Genomic DNA, 20728 nt, shown 5'->3' on the forward strand with positions numbered 1-20728 from the left:
AGTCGCATAAGCGAATTCCGTGGCCGAACGAGGCGGCGGCGTTTCCGATTCCGCGCCGGCTCGCGGCCGATCCGCGAGGATGCATCTTGAAAGACGAGGCAAACGCCAGATCGACGTCATTTGATCCACGGCGGACGAGAGATGCTCACCCGCGATCCGTTTCTTGGATCTCGGCGTGGAATTATGTTTTATCTGCGACTTTCGGTTCGATCGTCCGCTATCCGAATTTTAGCCGTTGAGAATCTGTTCGAAGGGATTCGAGAGATTACTAACGTGATTTCGAAAGTCGAGTATAAGAGACTTTTGATCTGTAAAATTCGCGATCTTTTATTGTGGGTGATTTTTGTTTGAATTGATCTGCTAATGGGAGATTATCAAACGATGTTTCAGTATTTTCGAACGAGGAACAGTCTGATTCGACATATTTTGCAAGCTCTACCTGTTTTAACAATTTTTTTTATATTTATTTGTAGCATCAGATTTGTACTATTTAAAGGTAACATTTCAATGACTCCCAGATATTCTTGAATAAATAGAGCGTCATGTTAAGCTGTAATTGAGTGAACTAACGTGAACCTCAAAGTGAGAAACCAAGAGCACTACCGCAAAGGGTTAAACGTTTGTTAAGGAAGAGGAATATTGAGTTTGAAGATTGTAGAGAATATCTTTGAATCTAATGACACCCATGGATATTGAGATTTCTCAAATTTAACTCTGATATAGCAATTTGATGTAGCAAGAACATAGTCTTATATATTATGCTTCGTACAATGCATCGAAATGCGAAATATCGAAATAAAATAGCTATGTTTCTTAGTTTATATACGTTTCCTAGTTTCTTAGTGTTAAAGAACATTGTTTGTATCTCATTGAGAAATATTGCACGTTCCCAGTGAAAAACTGTCGAGTGCAAAGGGCTGAATTGCAGTCTGCAGCACTTAGCGATTCTGTTATAAGGTCGGAGGTCCGACGATTTAAAAGTCTCATTGGAGCCGACCAATGGGGCGCGTTTCCTGCGTTCATATTTTACGTTTTTTATTAGACAGCGGTGGGAGGACGGATCTTACGAATGTAGAAGGCAGCACACGGATCAACGATCGAGAATCCTTTTGTCTAAGCGTACATCCGTACGAATCTGTCGCGTAATGCGTGTCACACGTCGCCGCTCGTGGAAAGCAACGGTGCCACCGGCTGACGTATCGTCATTTTGTTATGCGAGGGGCGTCATTTCCTTCTTCCATCGTGAGCCACCCGGGAACGAGAAGCGACGGGGAAGCGACGGAACGCCGTCAATCGGGAGCAAGATTTGTAAGCGCAGTTTCCGACTCGGCGTGGCCCGCCGCGCCTTGAAAGCTTAATGCCTCCTCCTTCGACCTCGACGGTGTCTCCGTGCGTTCCATTTAACTCGACCACCCTTCCCGTAACGTGGAATTACAGAGTTAACGCTAGAACTGCGGTAGTTCAATTTCGAGACACTCGTTTCGCCATTATTTGCGCGTTGAATGCCACCATGCCCGACCGAATCGAATTACTTAGAGGAAAAGCATTTAGATACACTGTATTAATGATAACGATGAAGGAGTTAGCAAATATTGTAACTCGAACCGGATTACAGTGAATCGAAATCGTGTTATCGAGTTCCGATAAGAGAACTACACAGGTAAGGCGATTCTAACTTTAAAACGATTTGGGATTGGAGAGGTGGATGGGATAATTTTTGGTGAATGTTAGTGATTAGTTGGGTAACTTCTGTTTAATATTCTACTGATTGTTTCGGTGACTTCTATATAATGTACCAGTGATGATTCTAATAATCTCCATTGAATAATCTAAGAGAAGTTACAATTTTATCTCAGTCGTACATGTGTGTATTTAACACTAGATTTACAGAATGAGTCAATTTGACTCATATTGAATTTTATGAACATTTGGTAAATTTTTGTGTCGGTTTTGATTGATTCAGTTACGTGATTATGGTTAATAATTTTTAAATGATTTCCTAGATCTAAACGGACGAACGTCAATCTTTCTAGGAACAATAAGATAAACTATACGATAAATGTCTAAATTCAGTGTTAAATCCACGGTTTGACGATGTTACTCCGAACGGCATCGATTGCTCCAATTATTTCTCAATTTCACCGTTTCCCGGTGGTTCCCGAAGCTGCCCGCCGAGCGGGTTGAACGAACGCGCGAACAAGATGGCCGCCGACGGCACCGAAAAGGAAATTGGACGCCGTCGGTACTTACATTCGGCGTCGGAACGGGACAGGCTAACGCGATTGGCCATTACGTAATATGTTACGCGTTACACGTTAAGTCCCGAGGAAAGGAGCAGCTCCGGCACGGGCACCGTCGGTTTGTTATGCGGCGGGCATCATTTCCTTCTCGTGGCCTCCGTGAGAAGAGGAGAAATGACGGAGAACGGGGCCCCTCCTCGCGCCCGCGCGCGCGCACGGAATCATCCGATCATTTCTCTACTTTCCATCGAATTTCGTGGTACACCGTCGACTATCGTTTATCCGATTTCATTGGCTGATTAATGATACAGATGGACGAAGATTCGAGGAAAAAGAATATACGAGTCACTTGGTAGCCAATGCGGATGACCTTTGCGGCTTTTGTTCTAATTTCTAAATTTTAAGGGAAGAAACAACATTCTTTTCAGATACTAAAGGATTCACTCGTTCCTTCCAGGTTGGAAAATCTATTTTTAGCTTCTGTATATGTTGCATAATTTTAGAAGCATTAATTCCCTCAATTCTCCTTTTCTGCACTTAACCGCACCGACTTCCGAGTGACTCATGAGAATAATCTTTGAGGCGGTTAACAAGGCATGGGAATAACGTTCGAGAAGATTAATATTCTAGAATAATATCCGAGAAGAGCAACGCAATGAACTTCCAGCAGGTATTACTCTGATTTCAACCGATCGCTACCACTATTTACAAGTTTCCGGTTGACTAACCTCTTTCGAGAGTCACGAAAATCCACGAACCACCCTTTCTAAGGTAAATTACCAACAACTGTAGCTTATAATAGCCAACAGCATCTCCACCGATCTTTGAATAAAAACGGGATCTTGTGATATCGATCTAAAACATCGGAATAATCATTCGAAGTCAAGTGAAACAATCACGAAAATCCACAAACCACCCTTTTTAAGGTACATTACCAACAACTGTAGCTTATAATAGGCAACAGCATCTTTACCGATCTGTCTCCCCTAAGAGCCTTTGAATAAAAACGGAATCTTGTCATACCGATCTAAAATATCGGAACGATCACCCGAAATCAAGCGAAACAATCACGAAAATCCACAAATCACCCTTTCTAAGGTACATTACCAACAACAGTAGTTTATAATAGGCAACATTATCTCCACCGATCTTCGAATAAAAACGGGATCTTGTGATATCGATCTAAAACATCGGAACGATCACCCGAAATCAAGTGGAAGATCGACGAACACGATCAAAACAAACATCCACGACCGCGAGACGTCCAACCCGTTCACACCCTTTCCGGTCAGCGACGCGCGTTGCCCGCTTCCTCCGTCGAGGCTGCGTCCCCTGATCCCTGGCGAGAGAAACGGCGCGACGAGGGGAAAGGGTAGAAGAGAACGCGCGCGAGAGGAGCCCGCGGAGAGGAGAGAAGGAGAAGACGAGCGAGCAGGAAACGGTACGAAATACGAAGTGGACGAACGGCACGTGTTGAAGCGCACCGGCGCGGTGGCATTGCCCGGAACCTGCTTCCACGTCCCGGGGAACGGCGAGCGGCCGAGCGAGCGAGCGAGCGAGCGAGCCAGCGTCCATCCGCGGTGACACGGGACAGGGAGGTCTCGGCCCCGAAAAGACGAGGGGTCAAGCGCGACGGAGGCCAAGAGGGCGCGAGGACGCGTTTAACACACGCGTGCATGCGCGCGCTAGACTGATCCCCAACGGGCTCGCTTCCGTCGCCACGTCTCGGCTTAATGGCTCTGGGTTAGCTCTCCTGATGACCTCTGACACGAGGTTCGAGTAACGTGCTTTTGAGAAATGTTAATGGAATCGAGAGGGGTGAATTGTTATTGGTGTACCGTGAGGTGGGAGGGGTGGTTCTTTTGTTAATGTTATTTCGAGGTGTTGGAAGATAGTGTTTGAAATTGTTGGTTGAAGTTATTTTCCAGGTTTAGTTCGTGGAATATGCTTTTGAGAAATGTTAATAGAATCGAAAGTAGGGGTGAATTGTTGTAGGTGTAGGGTGAGTAGGAAGAGATAGTTCAAACAATTAAATAGTTGGGAACGATCAAGCAATAAGATTTCCATTTTCTTAAATAGAATAAGTGCTAAGATTTCTATTTAAGCAATTCAATAACTTCGATGTACTGTTGGGAACAATTGAAAACATAAATGTTCGACAGTCTAAAAGAAACCGACTTATTTTTAGTAAAATTAGATTCAGTAACTTGTACATTTAGATTTTACGAAATAAAAGGTAACACGACTACAGCTACGCAGTCGCAAATCTCAACCCAAATCCACTTACTAATTAATTATACACGCTACGCAGATAGTTCAGGGTACCCAAATGGCAATACCAATTTTTCAAATTCATATCAAAATCTCCAGGCCGAATTCCGCCCCGTTATCGCGAGGCAACGGTGCTAACTGGTTCCAAAAACTCCCGTGTCCGCGTTTACCGTTCCGTTTATTTTTTAATTGCCCTCTCATTTCTCCGGCCCGTCGATCTCGGCGTCTCGCAGCCGCGAAAATGGCCTTTTAAGCGTCCATGGTCCCACGCCACGGAGATTTGACACCGGGCCCGCGAAACGGGTAGCTCGTGTGACGTTCCGACCGGAGACTACGATAGAACCTGCTATATACGCGCTTGGTACCGTACGCCGGTGAATTAGCTGCGCGTTGCCAGACGAAAGGTCGCAGCCGGGTGCAAGTGTCATTCCCGGGGACCGAGCCGTCCGCGCGGAAGCAGTCCGGACCGGCCGGGATCGTGATTTTTTTTAATTAAACGATTCGAGACGCGAAATCCCGGAGAATCGTCGCGCTGACGCTCGGCGAACGATCCTGCGATAAGGGAAACGGTGCTTGGGACACGCGTTGCAGGGAATATGAGCAATGTGCCATTTTTTTGTAGCATCTATGAATTAAATTTGAGAATATTAATGGTAAGATCCTTTCATACTGTAAATATTCTTGTTTGTTCCTTCGTTTTTTTTCTTGAGATATACGTTGCAGGAAATATGAGCAATGTGCCATTTTTCTGTTGCATCTGTGAACTTAATTTCAGAATATTAATGGTAAGATCCTTTCATACTGTAAATATTCTTGTTTTTTCCTTCGTTTTCTTTCTTGAGACACACGTTTCAGGGAATATGAGCAAGTAACAATTTTTTGGTGGATCTGTGAACTTAATTTCAGAGATTTTTGTGGAATTTAGAAATGAAAGATTGACTCGTTGATGGAGGATAGAAATGAGCTTTCAAGTAGAGATATTTTCATATTCGTATCACCCATGGAGTTGACTTTTGAACAGCGATATTTTTGGGAATGTCTCAACGAATGATTTTCGGTATACTTCCCCGGTGCGACCGATGTTTTCGAAGTCGCAGCATCGCGAGGCAATCTTTATGGACCAGCCAGACCCCGATTACAGCGAAGCATCGTCGTTTAATCTCCGGAGGAGCAAATAAGATTGTAAGCGTTATCTGAACGCCTCGGCTGAATTCTGAATGCTCGCGTAACGAGAACACGGCGCAGATAAAGGAACTCAATATCGTAGTGACTCAGTTGTCTCGTATTCGTCGAAGATGACCAGTAATGATGGAATTTTCTTGTAACATTCAACGTGTCGCAAATAAAATCTCATTATTATAACTGTCACATATATAAGTAAAGATAATTCAAATCATTTAAATTACGTTAACACTATTTCTACCGAGGTACCAACAGACACCTGTCGAATTTTCGACTTAAAACTAACTGACCTTCGACTTTACCAATATTATAACATTAACTACAGAAAATGTCAAAAATCGGGGAAAAATTGTTAAACCAAGAAAAGAATTGTAAGTTAAAATTTCAGGAAGTATCTTTTGACACCTTCGGTAGAAATAGTGTTAATCATTAAGATCAGCAGAAATAAAGAACTGAACTGACCTTCAAGTTTACCAATATTATAACATTAACTACAGAAAATGTCAAAAATCGAGGAAAAATTATTAAACCAAGAAAAGAATTGTAAGTTAAAATTTCAGAAAGTATCTTTTGACACCTTCGGTAGGAATAGTGTTAATCATTAAGATCATTAATGCCACTATCGTAATTATATAACAGAACACCGACCAGCAGAAATAAAGAAGATCACGGTTCGAACGGACCTGCACGCGAGTGCAACATTTTTTCGCCGACGCCAGTAATTCAGGTAGGAATCGAGCGCAACTTTCAACGCGTCTAATTGCAAGGATTGAAGCGCGGTTACAGAACCGCGAGAGAGTGAAATGAGCAATCCGAGAGAGATAAATCAAAAGGCCGCTCGCTCGTCCGCTCGAGTTTCCCTTTCCCCCAGCCGGAAGGGAACTCTCGTATTTACATCCCGAAAAGGTTTTTAATTGTTCCCCGGGCGGGGGGCGGGGATGAACTGCGGGCAGATTTATTCGGGACGAGCCGCCGGACGAGCCAGCGGAGCCGAACACGCACCGCGGAACGCCCGTTGAAAGTTTGCCGCGGAAAACTGGGACCCCGGTCCGCTGCGTTCGAGCGCGAGAGTCAAGAGTTTTCCGAGGGGGAAATCTCTGGTTCAAAGTCCGGAGGATTTTCTTTTCGTTCGAGCGTCGTTTCGCCGTACTTTTGTTCTCGTCGGGGTTACTTTGTTCGTATGTTTCATTCAATTTGTGGGATGAAGCTGTTGCTGTAAGTTAACTTGGGGAACTTAGAGTTGCTTTATCCTTTTGTTTTTGATTTGTGAGGTGAAGCTGTTGTTATTAGTTAACTTGGGGAATTTAGAGTTGCTTTATTCTTTTGTTTTTGATTCGTGGGATGAAGCTCTTGCTATAAGTTAATTTGGGAGACTTAACTAGAGTTGCCTTATTCTTTTGTTTCCTTTGATTACTGAGATGAAGCTTTTGCTATAAGTTAACTTGGGAAACTTAGTTAGAGTTGCCTTATTCTTTTGTTTCCTTTGATTACTGAGATGAAGCTTTTGCTATAAGTTAACTTGGGAAACTTAGTTAGAGTTGCTTTATTCTTTTATTTTTGATTCGTGAGATGAAGCTGTTGCTATAAGTTAATCTAGGGAACTTAGTTAGAGTTGTTTTATTCTTCCGTTTCCTTTGATACATGAGATGAAGCTGTTGCTACAAGTTAATTTGGGAAACTTCCTTAGAATTGTTTTATTTTCCTATTGTTTTGTGTTTTCTTTGATTCGTAAGACGAAGCTTTTAGCATAACAAGTTAAATACCATTCTCGCCTTTACAAACCACGTTTTTCAATCGAATCTATCGAATAAGTCCAATTCACGTCGATGAGAAACCTTATAGCTATAGTCTCTTCGGTGGCGGTCGCCTAAATGTTAACACACGACGATACAGAGAGTGATGATTCCAATTGCACAATCGAGTGTCAGAATTGGACAAGAGGAGAATAGAAATTTCGTAGATTCGGTACAGTTATTTCGACACGGAATTAAAATGGCGAGGCGAGCGAGAGAGCGAGCGAGCCTGAGAGCACGAGAAGGCACGGTGGCCTCTCTCTCCCTCTCCCGACAGCCAGGCACGCGCTTATTTCCGCGGATCGTACGGTCTCGCGCGCAATCCGCTCGCAACGGCCACGAATCCGCGATTGTCCAGCCGGGTTACGTAAAACTAGACGCGTTTATTGCACGGCAAACTTTTGCTAATTAGCGCGGGAGAAACCGGCGGCCAGCCAGCCGAGATAGCCGGTTACTCGCGCGCTCGCGCTCGCGCGAACGCGGATACTAGAACGTGTTTCTTCAAGGATTTCTTTCGAACTTTTCTTCTGGGATTCGGGGATTTGCATTGTTTCGCCGGAGAATGTTACGCTGTTGTCTGTCGATCCTGTTCCTGTAATGTTATCGTTTGTCGCGTGACTATTTCGACGAATTGCTTGGCGTGATACATTTCAATGAAGGCGGCTAATTAAAATGGTTAGACGGGGTGAAGATAATTAGAGGATTGAATACTGTAACATTATATTAGGGGTTGAAGTTCTGAAATATTCATCCTATCTCTTAATGATTACTTTAATCTTAATTTCGAATTTAATTCGAAGAGTAAATACTTAGAAACGTCAACCCCACAATCCTCAAGGGTTGAAATTTCCAAATTCTTTTATCTCTGAATTACTTAATTTCCATAGATTTTCAATCTATTAATTACTTAAAAGTTCCTTAATATGTTCCAACACCAGATCCGTAAAAGCCACCACCGAAAGTAAAAATATCCGATGAGTCTTCATGCACGAATCGATTGTTCCAACCCTAATTTGCAAACGCTTCGAAATCGAAGCACCATACGAGCAATCCCATATTTTCCCAGAACGACGAGGAATGCGAGAATAAATCGCCGAGCGGCGCAATCTTTTCGGGAAACGGGAATCGCCGCGCAACCTCGGATCCACGGATTTCTATCGTGCATGTGCACGCGTGTGCGCCGGCACATGCACGTGAGAGAGGCACGCAGGGTGGCTCATCGGAGAGGAACCAGGAAAGTCTCGAAGGACGAGGAAGCAGCCGGGACGGTTGTTTATAATTCGAATAAGCCGAGTCGGTGAAGGCGCGTTACGCCGCCGATCGACGCGATAAGAGAAAATGATGAGCTCCGAAAACGGCGGCGAGAGGGGGGCGGAGAGAGAGATAGGGAGAGGCTCTCGGTGGAAATTTCAGCGAGCCAGTTCCGCCTTGTTTCTCCTAAAACCAAGAGAAAGAACCTTCCCGCACTAGCGAACCCACGTTTCGCTCTTCTTTCTCCTCGGACTCAACATCCGCGGCGTTCGCACCGACTCGGATTAATTACGCTCGACGAAATTCGGCTCCACCCGTCACTTCGATCGTTTTATGCGTCCGAACACGGGCGCGTGGAACGTGAAGTGGCGAGATGTTTATAAGACGCTTGTAAAGTGGGAAAAGCTTTCGCTTCTATTGATGATTTAACCCTTTGAGATCGAAAGTTTCTCGCTAGAAATATTCTAGCTCTAGTTTCTTCGCGTTGCTTGAGAATTTCGAGGGTTTTGTTATAGTAAGATTTATTTCTTTAGAATAAAAGCTAGTGGTATTTGAAATAATGATTAACATTTGAATATCACAGAAATTGAGATAATTAATGTTTTGGCTTCTGAAATGATTATACGCATTCGGAAGATATTCAATACTTTCTGATGGCACTTGGATGATACTTTGAAACATCATACAATGCATTATACATGACTATCATTTGATAAAGTACTTTCCGAGTGCGAAGGGTTAAAACAGAAATTCCCAAGGAAGAAATTGGTTTACCAATTTCTCTTTTAATTGCTTCCGAGAGAGTCTGATATTGCAGATAATTTTGTCTATTGATTAACTATCGACGTGAACAATGGCAAATCGCATCGAAGTATGCGATGGAAATTTGGTAAGAATATTGTTGAATTTTGATTACTTCGTATCGAAAGATTTCTTAGAGCACCATCTGTACCTTTTCAATGATTGTAAAAGAAGAAATCAGGAATGGATCATTCTGATCTATCTGGTAGTTCTTGTGTTAAACTGTGTCGGAATTGTTGCCGATGCGTTCGCCGCAATTCCACGGAGATCCGCGCAGCCGCGAGTTGGTCAGCGCAGCCTCTCTCTTCCTGCATCGTCGACGTTCGACGCGTTGCCACGGACTCTCGCTCGCCTCTCCTCACCTTCCGTTCACTGACCATTTCCGCTCGACTAATTTTACTGGGAGGCCTCGATCCGCGGATCGGCCAGACGCCCCCGATTTAAACCCTCGATCTCCGACGATTTCGAAAAGCCGAAACTTTCCAAATGGATTCGCATTCTTTTTTGTTTAACGCGAAACGCCTCCACACGTTCGCACCTCTAATGATTTTATGCATTTTCCGTGCGTAACTGATTATGCATCAGCTTGAGCAACGAAAATTCTATTATTTCGTTATCCTAGCGATTCCATTATTTTATTGTTTTCGCAACACTATTATTTTACTATCTCCGCGATTGTACTGTCTCATTACCCTCGCAATCGTGTTACTTTATCATCCTCTCGCTTGCAATAATATTATTTTACTGTATTCGTCGTTGTACACGGTATTTAATTAGTTTTGCATTGCATTACTATCTTCGCTATTCCGTTGTCTGATTATCTTCGCATTCTCAATCGCGTGATTCTGATTTGTAATTGAACAGAATTACGAAAGTCACGATGATTTTAATATTTATCCTGCTGAATACGGCGGATTCAATTGATTTTCATACCAGTCTAATTTCAATGATTCCACGGTTTTGTTTTATACACTTTATCATTGGATTATCGAAATAATCGAGAGCGTTAGTTAGGCCAATAATCAGTTAAATCGACTTTTTGACATTCCTCTATAAAAACTCATCATCTATTGGCACTTTTGATTTCTAATTGAGTTTGCATATTGCTAAACTAATTTCTTTAATCGTTTCTCAGAGAAACATCTATTTTTTTAATAATGACAAAAAGAGGAAATCAGGGATGGATAATTTTAGCGTTGACTAACCATCCGATTCAGTTCTCCAGTTGCATCCACGCGCGTCCGGGTCTCGTGGACGAGTGAAAATTTCATTTCGAAATGATCGAAAGTGTCGGGCGAGGTTCCGCGCGCCGCCCGCTCGTTCGGGGATCATTCTTTGGAAATAATTGGCGGCGATCGTCTGTTCTGATTGCGAACGATCGCCGCTCGTTATTAATCCCTGGCGACATTGGTCGGAATTCTATTTCAGACTAAGCACAACGATATTTCATAATCGAGACTGCAGACAGTTATTCATTTCCATAATTCATTAATAGATTCATTTATGAAAGCCGCTGTTAAATAACAATCTCTCGAACCTTCTTAAACGTCTGATAGATTCCAATATTCATCATGACACTTCGTTATTAGCACTACATTCACGCAACTCATCAATCTCATGAAAATTGAATATTTTAAACATTTCGTAACGATTTCAGTCGATTTTCATCGATGCAATTACACGAGTTCACATTATTTTGAAGAAACACTAATTTCCGCGACAGACATGGAATAAAGTATAAAACGAACATCCGTAAATCTAGCGTCAATTAATACCGTTCAATGAAAATAACACAAAACACAAAGAATTTCGAAGATCTGGGCACCCTGTAAATTGGCCGTGCAAGAAGTGAAAGAAATCATTTAATTAGGAGAAACGATTAAGAAAGAAACCCAATTCACAAAAAAACGTGCCAGGCAAATGAAACTTTTTATCGCGACGAATTCCGAAGATTCCGATACCGCGTGGATCGGGATCGTTGAACATCTTGCGGCTCGCGCGACGCGACGAGCCAGACAGCGAGAGGTATGAATGTAATTAATCGTTCTCCACCCTTCTGACCTTAATTAACCGTACAATTAAGAACCGTGAAATGAATTTCGCAACAGCCGCCGCGTTATCGCGTGAAGGAAACGATGGTTACGCGGCCCGATCGGGGATCTGGTTTCGTTTCCTCGATCGGAGAGAGTGATCCACGGGTGGTATCAACGCTATCACCGGTCAGACAAATAAATAATCCACCGGCGATTAATAATTCATCGTGGAAGGGGCAGGGAAGAAAGGCGCGTGGAACGCGTGCGCGCCGGATACCGGAATCGCTGCCGATCGAACCGAGATCGGCCGACGAGATCTCCTTTTAATTTAATTTTTCAATTTTCTCGTTCGCCTCCTTTCTTTCGGCGCGACTTCCGGTGTCTTTGTGCGATTAATACGAACGTATTTCTCACGCCACGGGAGAATGGGGATAAATAAAAACAATGGGAAACGTTCGATCCGAAATCGGTCAACGAGGTTACTTTTTAATTGAATTTAAGTCGATTGTCGAGAAATAAATTGGAACGGATATAGAATGATCTATTCGACAGTGTGTAGTTTATAATAATTGAAACGATAAAGATGCTTCTCGGTGCTTCGAATCTCAGTTTAACTTGGAAAATCAGCTTCTTCGATCATTTCTTAAAGTATCCGTACCTTTATAATTAATTGTAACAGAAGAAATTAGTAATTAATCATTTTGATGCACCTGGTATTTCTAGTGTTAAATGAAACGTATGGAAAAATGGGGAATCAGGATTAGAGATCGACGATCCAGTTTTTCCTTCGATTTCCTGTATACTCGCTCGGTCCAATAAATGTGAACGCAAGTAGTTTAGCTTCGGAACTAATTACATAAAATAAAGAGAGAATGGGAAGAAAAGGAAGACACCGCTGTGTTCGGTTTAATATCGATCCTCGTAATCTCCAGTCCCCCCCTTTCGATTTGCACTTTCACCGATTTCATCTTGAGCTTCGCTCCGCCCGCTGGATCTGATCGTAACACGCCGGATGAACCCTGGAAGCCGGAATCCGAGAGACGAGAGCTTCCTCGTGGAATTATTTCGAGTTACGTTTCATGAATTTCGGTAGACGAGCCATATAATTCGACCGGGAGAAACTTCAGCGCGCCGTTGCGTTGATCAGCGATTCCGGTGATACGGAAGTCGACTTTGTTCAAGATGTAACGCGAAATTAACGCCACGATATCGAAGCATGAAAGTTACAATGTATTCCGTTTGTAGAATTCCAAGGAACACGTTCAGTTCGATGAACGTCTAATGTACTTGACACGTTGAATGCCATGGGGGTCACCGGTGACCCCCGAGCAAATCGAAGTACTATGATTCACTCGATTGAACCATGATTATTCACAAACATTTCTATATTATGAATAATGCTATCCATTGCAGTGACATTCAGTTCGATGAACGTGCAATGATAATCCAATTCAGTCTCAAATGATTTAATATTCTCTAAAAAATGATTAAATAAACCAATTTAGCAACACTTAAACTGAATTGTAAATCAAAGTCTCAATACATGCACTCTTCGAGTTTCTATAAAATTTCAAAAATTGAACGGTTTTAGTGTTAACAAATTATTAAAAAGATAAACGTTCCTCTAGAAAATGATTAAAGAAATCAATTTAGCAACACTTAAACTGAATTATAAATCAATCAAAGTCTCAATACATGTACTCTTCAAGTTTCTATAAAATTTCAAAAATTGAACTGTTATATTGTTAACAAAATTGCTTTCATCATCGATTTCAGTGACCATCGACGTAAAAACTGCCTCCAACAGTTCAAAATGAAACGCCCGAGCTGCGAGTCGAGATTAGATCCGTCGATCCTCCGCGACAGTTATTTTTCCGTCTCGAGACAACGGGAGGAAACAAATGGGAGCAGAATATGTCAGTTGAAAACAATGTTCGCCGCGGCGACGGGCAGTTTGTTGACTCGTTTCGAAATAGTGCACGGGACGGAACTAGGGCTATTAAACGGGTCTTGCTACGCCCAGGCCCGTAAATCCCATAAAGCTACAGCCCGCTGAACGTTATGGCCCCATCGCGCGCCATTCCCTTTTCGTCCGCGGCTCGCTACCAGTTCCACTGCTCCTCTTTCCCTCGTATCCCTCTTTTCACTCATTTCTTTGTCTCCGTAACGGAGAGACATGGGACTCCGTTGATGACACCACGGAAATGGCCTGATCCCTAAACAGATAAATACCAGCGCCGGTATCCGCGCTTACGTGACTTCTCCGGGGACCGGCGCAGGCCCGACTTTATTCAGAACGCGACTTAAGCCTCGCCGCTCCGTGGATTTTCGATTTTCTCCTGTTCCTCGAGGTAAATCTCCTCGCTGGATTCGAATACGTTGATTTCAGCAGCGGCGCTGGTGGCCGGGGATCGCCGTGTATTTAGGTATTCGAAACCTGGCTCGAGACTTTCTCGTTCGTCGAATCTCACGATTCGAGCGGATCGTCGATGATTCGCTTGGTGAAGGAATTTTTCTGACTTTGGGGTTTAGAGATGTTTTGAACTCTTAGCACTCCAGATGGTTTTGTAATCTATTAGCAAGCAATTTTTATAGTATCCCTAGCGAAAATGAAGAATGATGTAACGTTTCTTAGATCCTTTATTTTCCTTCTTAGTGCAACATTTGGATATGGGAAAGATCTAATGATTGTAGGGTTGATTCTTTAAGGTTCGTTAAAATATCTAATATTTCTGGTGCGATATTGAAGTCTACGGAGTTCAAAGGGTTAAGATTGCAGGTTCTCTAGGAACTAATCACCGAGTGATTCGGTTTCTTGAATTTTGTGTTGTTGTTCGATGTATTGGTAATTGCTCCTTATTTCCCTTATCATTCAATTTTTTGGATAGAATATATTTCCTAGATTTTATATATTCTAAGTCGAGGATTATTTTGATCTTTCAATAGCAACGGTTACAATTACGAATAGTTCTAAAGTTCTCGATTAAATGAGCATTGTTAACACTAGAACTACCGAGCATCTACTACAATTAATATGCAATTCCCCTAAAAATTGTAAAAATGGTTTATTTTCAGTTTCTTCAGACATTCATTATAACACTGAAATGAAACTATTTTCAAAATCATTTCGAATATTCAATGCTTCAAAGATATCAATCGCTAAACAAAAAAATCGAAACCATTCATTTTGACTGCTACTGTAGTTCTAGTGTTAAAAGACCGTAACGCGAAGCCTGTTGACAGCCGGTAGCAACCCGGCAACGAGCGAAGATTCCGAAAACGGACACCGGAGTCGAGCGACGAGGACGTCGTCAACGGAGAGACAGAGAGCGAGGCGCGAAAGGGAAAAGGAATTGATAAGTGGCGAAATGTAAGTAACGGGGATCGGATACGGGCGCAGACTCAACACGGCTGGGTAACTTCAGCACGTGGCAACGAGACACTGGTGGCGCATCGGAGATGATTGCCGTTGTTCAGCGATAACGCGGCTCCAACGAGATAAAACGAGACGCGACACGAAGGAATATCACCGGCCGAGCCGTCCCATCTCGCGATTGTTCGCGCGTTATCGCGCCGATCTCTCGCCGACTGCTGCAGGATAACTCCGGGCGAACGCTGATCTCACCGCGGGGACCGTAAAACCGCGATATCACAGCGGGAAACGAGGGAAAACGGGGAAATAATGCTTCCGCGTCTCGTTTCCAGTACGACGTTTTTATTTTTCTATTGTGAACTTCGCCGATTCCCCTCGATCGAGCTGAACACTTCCGCGAAGCTGATACGTGCGAATGAAGGGAAGCAACCCTTTACAGTCGGGATGAGATTCTCATTAGAAGTTTGATTTGATAGAGTAAAATTAGGAAGTTTGAAGCTTAAAATGGAATTTTAGTGTATCGACTGTCCTCTGATTCGTTCGAGTTTTCTGTTCGTTACTTGAAGAGAACAGTAGAATTTCATTAGAAAATAATAAACATTCCTTATGAAAAATATTGTCCAACTGTAGTAATAGGAATTTTGTGGAAGATTTCCTTATTGACGGTTTTTTCGGAATTTTCGGAAATATTCTTATGCATACTTAGTATTTTCCGATAATATCGAGTAGATGCTATAATTTCAACTTTCTTCGAATATTAAAGTCTTCCAGGATTTACCAGCACTAGTAGAAGACCGCGAGAGATCCAGCGTTTACTTTTACTTCCATTTGATACGTACAAGCATTCACTTTTTTATGCATACGACCCAACGAGTGCGGTGGTATTCGATTGCGTCGGTTTCCCGATTCCACGGGTCAACATTCGTGTTAGACAGTTTATAAATTCTCTCGAGAGCATTATGAATCTCTGGAATCTTGAATTCTTCTCTCTTCATTATCCCACATATCCTCAGATGAATATCTCGCATAACATATGCATCTCATTCTGCAACCGCGTGCAACTTCCTTTTAACGCGGAAGTGGAATTCGTCGGTGTTTCCTTTTTTTTACTTTGTAGCTGGGTTTCGAGTGATGGACGACTGACCGTGCGACTGATGGTTCGAGCGAAATATTTCCAACATGTTTATGATGCATTGTAGAACCACGTGACACGAGACGCGCGAGGCGATCCGGGCGTATCGCGAATCGAGTGCCACGTGGAATCCCTGTAACGTTACACCCTTTCGTTATCTGTATACGCTACTCGTGCTTCATCCCCGTGACATCCTGTGTGTTGTTACATTCGTAAGAAGCATGTGTTGACAGCGAAACATCCGCGGTGGAAACAAACAATCCGGAATCGATGTAAACTTTACTTCCGTCGAAATTCTCGAGAAGTTTGAATTATTTGAAGAAAATGGGAAGATTGTCGGAAATTAATAGTGAATTTGGAATTAGTCAAACCTCAATTAGCTCTCAATAATGAAACAGTTCATTCCAATTTCAAAAGAAGCAACATCCAAACTCATTAAAGACAATCCCGAATCAATTTAAACTTCGAGAAGTTCGAAATATTTCAAGAAAATTGGAAGACTGTCAGAAACTAATTAAATTTGATAAATTAGTCGAACCTCCATTAGCTCTCAATATCAACAAAACATTACTCCATCCCACTTTCAAAAGAAGCAACATTCAACCTCATTAAAACCAATTAAAATCACGTACTTCACAAAATAAAGGAAACCCTCACAATTCACTTCCTAAATTTAAATAACATAAAAGTTCCAATTGTCCGAAAATTTCGTCTCCAAGAAGAATGCTAAAGATTCCAAAATTCTCGATCTCTCCACTGGAAATTCCTGTCTGTAGAAAATAGAAGACAGAAGAAAATCGGGCAGAGAGTTTCCTAACGATTCGTAAAAGGCGAAACGGTACCTAGCGGCTACATAACGGAACGGTTTCGAGGAATGGCGGCTCGAGAAGACCAGGAGGAACGGGAGACGGAACAGCGAGGGAGGAAAAGCCGATTCAGAATCACGAAGGCGCGTCGTTAATGCAGATTGGCCGATTGTGGGTACCGATGAATCACGTGCTTTCCGGAGTGCGTGTCCGCAAGCGTACTGAGCTGCGCGTTGACAGAAGAGAATCCCCTTCCCCCCGTGACTCATTGTCCCAGCGAGTCCTCTTCCTTCGCGAGTACTTGCGCAGGCATTGTCGAAACCTAGACCCGCTAAAATGGTCATCGTTTTTCAGCCTGCTGACCCCTCGGACTGTTGTTATTGCTCGGATGATTTTCGCTCGCTCGAAACGCTGGATACAAAATATGCTTTAATACTTGGTATTTAATTGCGATATGTAATGCATAATGTCGAGTACTGAATTTTATAACTGAATTTTAGAATTTTATAAGATTCTTGATCATTCGTAGCATAGTTGTTAATTCGATGACATTAGAATTCTAGAAGAAACCTTAACACTAGAACTACCGTGCCAAAATGACTGGTTTTGATTTGTTTCTTTCGCAATTATTGATATCTTAAAGGTATTGAATATTCAAGATTATCTTGAAAATCAATAGTTTTAATTGACTACTGCAATGAACGTCTGAAGAAACTGAAAATAATCTATTGTTCGGATGATTTATTAGCACTAGAACTACCGTGCCAGTCGAAATGACTGGTTTTGATTTTTTGTTTAGCAATTGATATCTTAAAGGCATATAATGGAATATTCAAAAAGGAAAGGCATATAAAGGAATATTCAAAATTATCTTGAAAATCAATAGTTTTACTTTACTATTGCAATGAATATCCGAAGAAACTGAAAATAATCTATGGTTACAATTTTTATGGCGATTATATATTAATCGTATTAAATACACGGTAGTTCTAGTGTCAACGCTTTGCACTACGAATTTCTTTCGCATTTCTTTCGCATCGACTGAACCGCTTTAGTTTCCGAGCGACTCGCACGCTAAAACATGAAAAAACTATCCGCGGCGCATCGATAGCCCTGAAACGTGTCAAGGATCGCGAGCGGGAGGATTCGTCGCGGCGTTTCGATGGTCATCGGAATTATTTCTGTATCAGGACACCGGGAATCGATCGTCCGCGGCGTGTATGCACAGCGTTCGAGGAAACGTCCAAGGAGATTGTCGATCCGATATCGCGCACGCGGCAATCAGTCGCCTCCGCGCGTTTGTGGACGATAAACAAGAGACGGAGTCGAGTATAAACAGAAAACTACTTATTTTTCCGTTCCTCTTTTTTTTCTCCGTTCGCCTCTTCATCCGTGACTTCAGATAAACGCCGGCGATAAGGGCTTACGGAGAAGCGAGACTCGCATGAGCGTACACACGCGGGATAAAAGTTTCGCACGTGCGCCGATATTGCGGCGAACTCTCGGCAGCGCCGAGGAAAATTCTATAACGCGACTCTTCCCGTGAAATTTCAATATTCCACAATAAAAAGTCGATTTTCACCTTCAACATTTCTACGTCAAAATTCAAACATCGACTGTTCGATCGCGAAACAGTTTCTCTAAATTTTGTGTCTGAATCTCAGACAAGACAATTCGACAGCATTAACGCTAACAACCGAGTATATACCTTATACGACTAACATCTATTCACTTCTGTGAAATAATTCATTCCCGAAACAATTGTTTCAGCAACATCGGATTGGAATTATTTATTGCAGTCGAGCGTCGATAGATGCAAAAAGGTTGAAAGTATTTACTCACCCATCTTGACGTCTTCCAGAATCCGTTCGATGCTCCTAGATGTTGAACACGGCCGCGATCGTCCGCTTTCTATCGATCAAACCTATCGATCAATTGCGGCGAGGCGCAATCGATTCGTGGTCTGGAGGGGTGGCCGCCTCGCGTGTTTCACCGTTACGTCGCGCTCGCGAGTCAGGAGAGTCGTCGAACATTCCTGGACCGTGTCCAGAAGCGATCTGAATTCCGAGGACGGAAATTCCAACTCCTATCATCCGCGGATCAAGGTGAGCTGATACGTATGCGAGGAGAACACGACCGTGCGTCCCCACCAGAAATTCTTGCGGCATGGGATCGAAGGAACCACCCTTTCGTGCTGCTCCAGTTAACCGGGCGGGCATGGGGTGGCCACGGGCCGGGGACCAACCCCTTCGAACTCGCCAACGGATCTTGAGACTGGTTTCCTGCAAGGATTTTTCGACGAACTTATTTTTAACTCTTCGTTATGCGACGATTAGCTGAACGCCGCACGATTTCAGAGGAAAATACGACGAATGAGAGAAATGTAATATTTAATCATTTGATCGAATTGCATTATTAACCATTATACATTATTTAAATTAGATTCCCGTTCAAGATGTTTTAATAACTGAACACTGTATTATATGTTCGCAGGTATATTTTTGTTTTCAGATTCAGATGTGTACAGATTCTACGAAATTATTAATGCTAGAACTACCGAGCATTTAATACGATTGATATGTTATCTCTATAAAAATTGTAACATTAGATTATTTTCAGTTTCTTTGGATATTCATCATAGTACTCAAGTGAAATTATATTTTCCAAAATCATTTCAAATATTCAATGCTCTTAAGGTATTAATAACTACGAAACAAACAAATCGAAACCAGTCATTTTGACTGGTACGGTAGTTCTAGTGTTAACGGAACTAATTCGGTAATAGCAAAATTGAAATGCAACTGATTGAAATCTCAATAAACGCACGCTTATGGTTTTTATAAAGAAAATTGTGGTCAGTTTGAGTGATCGGTAGTTCTAGTGTTAAACTTGTTGATGACTTGCGACGAAGATTTCTTAGTTGATTCAGTAAATATCGATATTACTGTCACTGTTATCAATTCTTTACCCTTGAAATTCCTGGTTTGATTTAATGAAACACTTTGTTTATATTCTAGTTGAGAGAATGAACTACTAGAGCTTAATATCTGGAGCACTTCAAAGAATAATGATACCCGCGAGCCTCTTCGAATATCATGCATTCGATCCGTTCGGGATCGATACAATTACTCCATTAATATTAATATTGATATTATTAATAGCGACGCGACATCATGCGACTGAATTTCATCCACGGAACCGATTCGCAATGACCGATTTCAACGAGAGCGACGAATCTTCATCGGAAACCGAGTTCAAAGACAGATTAGCTTCTGTTTCGTAACAGGAGAATCAAAATTACTCGGATATCGGTAACAAACAACGAGAAGGAATCGTTAAATCTCTCTGTCGCGAACGAGGAAGAAAAAGTGAGGAATACCATTTGCGATTCAACGAGCGTGGATTGGATTTTCGTTTCGATTCGATTCGCGTAGGTGTAGCGTATAATCCGAGCTCGAATTATTCAGACTGTCCGAAAATCCGTGGCTGGCGGAAGTTTCAGAATCGAATCGAAACGAAACGAAAAGTCCAATACTTTCTCCCGGCATTCCGTTCTGGTTCGAGCGCGGTCTATTTACACATAGCGATAGTATTTCTAAGAATAGTGCACGCACGCCGCTGGAAGAGCGGGAAACGCATTATCGCGCGAGTACCAAGGCGATTCTGCTTTTCACGTAATTACGCGGACGGAAAATGCGGGAAACGAGCGAGCCTCGGCTGTTCCTCGGTATGGCTATCGCTCGTTTCCATTCGATCTATACGATGGAACCTTTCTCTTGCGAGTTACTTCGAGATCTCGTATCTTTCATCTCGTCTCGTGGGCAACGGTAGCTTCAATCCGAAAAA

General features: G+C 42.5%; 1 protein-coding gene across 1 annotated transcript in view; it reads right to left on the reverse strand.

Annotated features, from left to right (window-relative positions):
- LOC116432177 (uncharacterized) overlaps window positions 1-18941 on the reverse strand; it is a 77993-nt gene extending 59052 nt beyond the window's left edge. Inside the window, exon 1 of the mRNA XM_031988678.2 lies at window positions 18725-18941. Coding sequence (XP_031844538.2) covers window positions 18725-18728 — 4 coding nt within the window. The 5' untranslated portion in view covers window positions 18729-18941. The remainder of the gene's footprint in view (window positions 1-18724) is intronic.
- Between the last annotated feature and the right edge of the window lie 1787 nt (window positions 18942-20728).

Source organism: Nomia melanderi, chromosome 11 (genome assembly GCF_051020985.1).
Source record: "Nomia melanderi isolate GNS246 chromosome 11, iyNomMela1, whole genome shotgun sequence".
Classification (NCBI taxonomy): domain Eukaryota; kingdom Metazoa; phylum Arthropoda; class Insecta; order Hymenoptera; family Halictidae; genus Nomia; species Nomia melanderi.